The 6208-nt window shown below is 53.9% G+C and overlaps 1 protein-coding gene across 1 annotated transcript; it reads left to right on the forward strand.

Annotated features, from left to right (window-relative positions):
- Window positions 1-1081: 1081 nt before the first annotated feature.
- On the forward strand, window positions 1082-2686 carry LOC122377535 (beta,beta-carotene 9',10'-oxygenase-like). The gene has a single exon (XM_043357647.1). The coding sequence runs from the start codon at window positions 1082-1084 to the stop codon at window positions 2684-2686; it is 1605 nt and encodes a 534-aa protein (XP_043213582.1).
- Window positions 2687-6208: the final 3522 nt, after the last annotated feature.

The following is a 6208-nucleotide window of genomic DNA, read 5'->3' on the forward strand; positions in this document are numbered from 1 at the left end:
ATAGTTAACGTAATGCTTTATTGAGCTATCTCCTTGCAGGCATGTGAATATTAGTTTATTGAATATTGGAATATTAAATATTGGTTACACATAGTAAGAGGAAGGTTTCCAGATTTGGTGACGCCGTGGCCCCGTGGCCGGTTGCACGTGGCGCCCGTGTGAGCCGGTTGCACCGTGCACGTGGCGCCCGTGTGAGCCGGTTGCACCGTGCACGTGGCGTCCGTGTAAGCTGGCTGCCCTGGGACCGGGGGCAGGTCTCACGCCGCTGCGCTGCGGCCGGGGCGGACATTGCACTGCAGCCTGTCCCTTGACGCCTCAGTGCTGATATTCAGAGGCGCGCGCCGGGGCAGAGGCGGGGGGGGGGAGGTACGGGTCCGCACCCTCCGCCCCCGGCGCGGCGCTCTCCTGATCAGTAGTCAAAACAGACACATTTGGACATTTTCCATACCCTGACACGACGGTAAACAATGTCAGACGGCTGTACCGCGGCCTGCCCGCGCTCCACTCGGCCCTCCCCGCCGCCATGACCTTGTTACGCCCATGCCCGTGACGGCTGAAGAGTTGGTGAAATGTGCCGCACCATTCCGTGGAGTGTGTGTGTGTGTGTGTGTGTGTGTGTGTGTGTGTGTGTGTGTGTGTGTGTGTGTGTGTGTGTGTGTGTGTGTGTGTGTGTGTGTGTGTGTGTGTGTGTGTGTGTGTGTGTTTGACGGCCGCTGCGGCCTGCCGTGGCTGCGCTCGCCGGCGTGGTAAAAACACGCTCGTGGCGGGAACTTTCGCCGGCGCCGCGGCTCGGCCGGCCGGCAGTTGTGGTGCAGGACCGGAGCGGGGAGCACCGCTCGCTGTCACGGGCCGCGTGCACCGCGCTACTGAGACGGAGGGCTGCCGCGGGCTGTGGGTGAGAGTGGCCCAACCTGCCGCACGCTGCCGTCCCGTGGTGGAGCGCCGGCCGTCCAGTCCGTCTCAGGGGCACCGGCTGACCAGTCCTGTGTAAAGTGTTCGCTGTCCAGCCCATCTGAGCAGCCCCGCCGGCCAGCTGAGCGCCGCTACTCCCGTCTACCTGAGGAGCAGCCATCTGTTCAGTATGGACGTGCCGGGCCTCCCTGAGCTGCTGTATGACGCCGAGGAGCAGCTGGAGCCGACTCCCGGTCGGACCGTGTCCGGAGAGGTCCCCTGCTGGCTCTCTGGTTCGCTCTACCAGTCGGGACCGGCGAAATTTCAGCTGGGTGACGGTTTCTCGGTGAACCACTGGTTCGACGGTTTGGCCATGGTGTGCAAGTTCGCGCTGAGTGACGGCCAGGTAACGCTGCAGAAGCGATTCGTCCAGTCGGACGCCTACAAGAAGGCGACCAAGTACAACAAGACCATCTACACGGAGTTCGGGACGCGCGCCCACACGGATCCATCTCGTGGCTTCTTCAGTCGCCTGGTCTCCTCCATCCTGCCCACGGACATGACCGACAACAACTTCAACAACGTGATCCACGTCAATGGGCAGCTGTTCGCCGCCTGCGAGACCACGCTGGTGAGCCGGATCGACGCCAGCACGCTGGAGACGCTGGAGAAGGTGGACCTGTCGCAGTCACTGGGGGTGAACCTGTGCTGCTCACACCCGGTCACCGACCGCGACGGCTCCGTCTACACGCTGGGCGTCACCTTCATCCCGGGCTTCCGGTACCAGGTGAACCGGATCCCGCCGGCGCCGGCCGCCGCCAACGGGAAGCAGGCGTTCGCGGGCGCCCAGCGCCTGCTCTCCATGCCGTCCTCGTGGACCACCGCCTACTCGTACTACCACTCGTTCGGCGTCACCGACAGCTACATCGTGTTCCTGGAGCTGCCGCTGCTGCTCGTCCTCTCCAAGGTGATGACCATGGTGGTGAAGGGCCGCGCGCTCAAGGACTGCATCGAGTGGCATCCCGAGCACCGCGTCAAGGTGCACGTGCTGCACAAGGCCGATGGAAAGCTCGTCAAGACCAAGTACATCACCGACGTCCCCTTCTTCCAGACGCATGTGTGTAACGCCTTCGAGGAGGATGGCACCGTGATGCTGGACATGATCACCAGCGAGGGCCCCAGTGTGATGGAGGCCTACTTCCTCGACAAGCTGCGCGAGGGGAAGCTGTACAACGAGCATACCATGCGCGTCACGCGGCTCGCCATCCCCGTGCTGGAGGATCTCAAGACGGCTCCGGAGAATGTCAACCTGGTCGGCTCTGACAGCACACGCGCGCAGGCCGTGCGCCGAGGGGACACGGTCACCCTGAGCCTGGATCTGTTCCCAGAGGAGGGTGCCGAGTACCCGACCATCAACCCGGCGGTGCGCGGCCGGCCCTACCGCTACCTCTACGCCACCGGCGGCTTCGAACAGGGCCCGTTCCGCAGCGCCGTCGGCAAGCTGGACACACACTCCCGCACGTGGCAGTTCTGGCGCGGCGAGGAGGGCACGTTCCCGTCGGAGGCGACGTTCGTGGCGCGGCCGGGCGGCAGTGGCGCGGCCGAGGACGCCGGGGTGCTGCTGACGGCGCTTCTGGGCGCCGGACGGCGGCCCGACCGGTTCATGGTGCTGGACGCTGGTCAGATGGAGCCGCTGGCCTGTGTGGAGTTCCAGAGCCGCGTCCCTGTCATGGTTCACGGCACGTGGGTACCGACAGAGAGCACGCACGAGGCCGATGGTGGGGAGGGGAAGTAGGACAAAGGCAGGAATGGGAGAGAATGGCCTGTTTCCGAGCGGGAGCTCGGTGGGGGGGGGGGGGGGGGGATCGGAATGAGATCAATCAAAACCCATTGAGGCTCTTTAGAGTCTAGTCTTCTCCGCCGCCCTTGTTGATAGTTCGGGCACGGCTTATGATTCTTGGGTTCGGATTCACATATCCTGCAATTCTAATATTGCGAAGCATCCGATGTAATGATACTTGATGCAATGTCAAGAAAGTAAAATTGATTTTGTAGTAGGATCCGAAAATGATACTGCATCGCAAGTGATGCCTGACAGATAATCTAACTCAGGTCTCCAACCAAACAAATGGAGGAGTGCATATGTGTTGCACTAAAATAGCGGGCCAGTACCAAGTATATATGTAGACGTCAAGTGATGCTGATACTGTGTAAACCATTAAACGACGAGGTTAACATATGAAATAGTTTTTTAACCTTCCGCAATATTGGTCTCACACTCAATCCTCAATACCAAAACGCTTTTAAATACCTCATATTTAGACATTAACGTGGGGCGGATTATGCATTTATGTTCTAACTTGCATAAGAGTCCGTTTGTCGTTTGATAATGCCTCATTATTGGGAAGTGAATGTCTCGAACAGCGATGCTGGTCACATGTTCGAGAGCTATGTCTACCGTATAGTCGTTTTTGGTGCATTGTATTCAAGCTGCTGTATGTTGTCCGAATATAACCTACCGTCTTCCCTCGGCGATATACAGTTTCAAATGCACGCTACGGGGTGTGCCTAGCCTAAGTAACTTATTCGCAGGCATTGTGGATACCGCATTGTATTGTGGAAATTTTGACGCTCCCAGAGCCACGCTTTTCGTTTGAGATACGAAAATGACCTGTAAGCAATATACATTCTTGCCTATCTATATTCTTACCTTACCTACCTACTATAGCGACAGGACGCTTTACATAATAATGTGCTTTGTATTTACCTACACTCCCTCATGATAAGGCAAGCATGTTTCGGTCATCGTACACGTATCGTATCGTATTGGAGGGTTGACACGAAATCATACCTAACCATTTTGTACCCTCTCCGGCCCTTAGCTTTTACGTCTAGGTAGGGAGGCATTAAAACCTCAGTTCCCTTTAATTCGCTTTCACCCTTCCATTCTCACTCTCGGTTTCACATTTTTTTTGTCACTTTCCATTCGTCTCATTCGGATAATTGTTTCCTCTCTCCCTCTCTCCCCTCTCTCCTCCCTCTCTATGGCTGACGTCATTCGTGAATGCCCCACGCTGCACGGGACAGACGTTGCAGAAATCTCCTGCACTCCACTGATAGTCCATGTGAGCGTCCCTGCCACGTGGTGCTCTGATAGCGCCAGTGGCGGATCTAGGATTTGAGTTTAGGGGGGGCAAACATTGCGCCGCCAGGCAAGTCGGCGAGAATTTCAAACGTCCAGTCTTAGGAACAAAAAAAAAAAACGAGCTACCCCTATTTTTCTCCTCGGATTTCGGGAATTATTTTTTTTTTGATTTTTTACATTTTTGTCAGTCCGGCCAAGCCAGGGCAGCGCAAAAAAAAGAATTTGCAGCCACCCTGACTCCGGGAGATAGTTAGAGAATAGCTCACCGGCGCTATGGACGGTCCGTCCTCTACCTCCCGCATCACCTCGGCAAGACCTCGTCCGAAAGGTCCGCCCGCGCCGGTTTTCAAGGGCTTCTGTATCCGGAGACCGATAAGGGTCGCAGCAGCAGGTTCATGTGTAAATGCCCACGACCAAAGGCCACATCAGCGTACCTGCGATACTATACGCAGTCAGGGTTGCCACGTAGTTAAACGTATTAACAGTTGTTTCCGGTAATAGAAAATGAGATCAGTCGATTAAGAATCCCAACAAGAAATAGACGAAGAACAGCGCATTTGTCTTCGGTCCTGCATTTATTGATGCAATTACAATGAACATTCCTTAACTTTGGGACTAAACTTGTCGAGCTAGCAAAATTATACATAAGTGTTACTTTCGAGAGGAGATAAACGATGCTTCTACAGACTACATAGGACCACAGCGCAACAGCCAACGGAATCACACTGAACAGCGTTAAGTTCCCACAACATACTGAGCTTCTCCAACACCTCGCAAACCAAAAGCTCTGACTGAGCCTTTCTGTGTTTGTCCCCGTTAGATAACGGTATGGCTCATGAAAAAGCCGCGATTGGTAATCTTCTTTACGTTATTCCTCTAAGAAACCTATCTCGCACTTGTCTGCACTCGCACTCGCACTCTCGGCGGTCTGCTGTTGACGGTTTGTTTACTTGGTTCAAGGTTTCAATAAATCGCGTTATTATTTATTTTTTTTGGTAGCAGTAGCAGTAGTAGCACTGCTGATGGATGATGGACTGACATTCATGGGGCGGAGGACTTTTTATCAGCTAAGAACTTAAAGGTAGTGTGCCAGCTTTCCTGGACCGTATGGAGTTAATGGCCCAGATAAGGAGAACCGGATTTTTAGAACTTATCCATACCTTCAAAACTCATGGAAACGTCTTAAATTCTTCAAATTTTGAGTACCCCAGTGCCAAATTCGCCCCGACGGTTTGTCGGTCGTACCCCAACCACATTTCACACCACTATGAACAATAAATGTACACACTGAAATCGCTATTACCGATAGGCTCATCCAATCAAGTTTCGATAAACCCGTTCATCATCATCTCCTGCGGTTTCGAACACGCCTGTTAGGTGGTGCGGTAGACCGCGCCCAAAGCCAAGGCCCCGGTAACGTGAGGTAGCCGAGTCGGGGCAGCGTGCGCTGACCCAAGCCGGGGCCGCGCGTCCTCCCGGTGTCATGTGATAGCCCGGGGCTGCCCGCGGGGATACGGTAGACCGCGCCCAAAGCCGCGGCCCCGGCTTGGGTCAGCGCACGCTGCCCCGACTCGGCTACCTCACGTTACCGGGGCCCTGGCTTTGGGCGCGGTGGTGGTGCGTCGGGCCGCGCGCTCTGACTTCGGCCAAGAAAAATGCGTCAGCTGATCATTGTCAGTTCTGCCACTTTCATGTGGTGAGATGGGGTCATAACTTTAGAGACGGCTGTTTCATATCAATTATTTTACATAAAATAATATTTCAAACCATAAATTAATGTTCGACAGCCAAATTAAAGAAACAATACCAATACAGGCTTACAGTTTAAATCCGACATTGTGTTGTCTACGATTAGACAGCTGATAACTCATTCCCGTACGTCGTAACTCTATAATGACCTTTGCTTATTGTCACATGTGCGCCGCATTCGCGATTGTTGCCGACGCCTGTTTGCAGGTCAGTCCACTACAGTTGTTATACATATCGAAAAACCGATAAACTTTTAGGCGAAAAAAGCACTATTTTAGGCCCATTTTTGATTTTTTTTGCGATATTAGGTAAAAACAGAAGCTTCTTATCCTAGGAAAAATAAAATGGGAAATCATTCAAAGGTGGCACACTAACTTTAATATCACGAATATGACAACCTTCTAGTCCTCCATTTATTTCACA

Source organism: Amphibalanus amphitrite, unplaced genomic scaffold (genome assembly GCF_019059575.1).
Source record: "Amphibalanus amphitrite isolate SeventyFive unplaced genomic scaffold, NRLGWU_Aamphi_draft 000046F_arrow, whole genome shotgun sequence".
Lineage (NCBI taxonomy): Eukaryota > Metazoa > Arthropoda > Thecostraca > Balanomorpha > Balanidae > Amphibalanus > Amphibalanus amphitrite.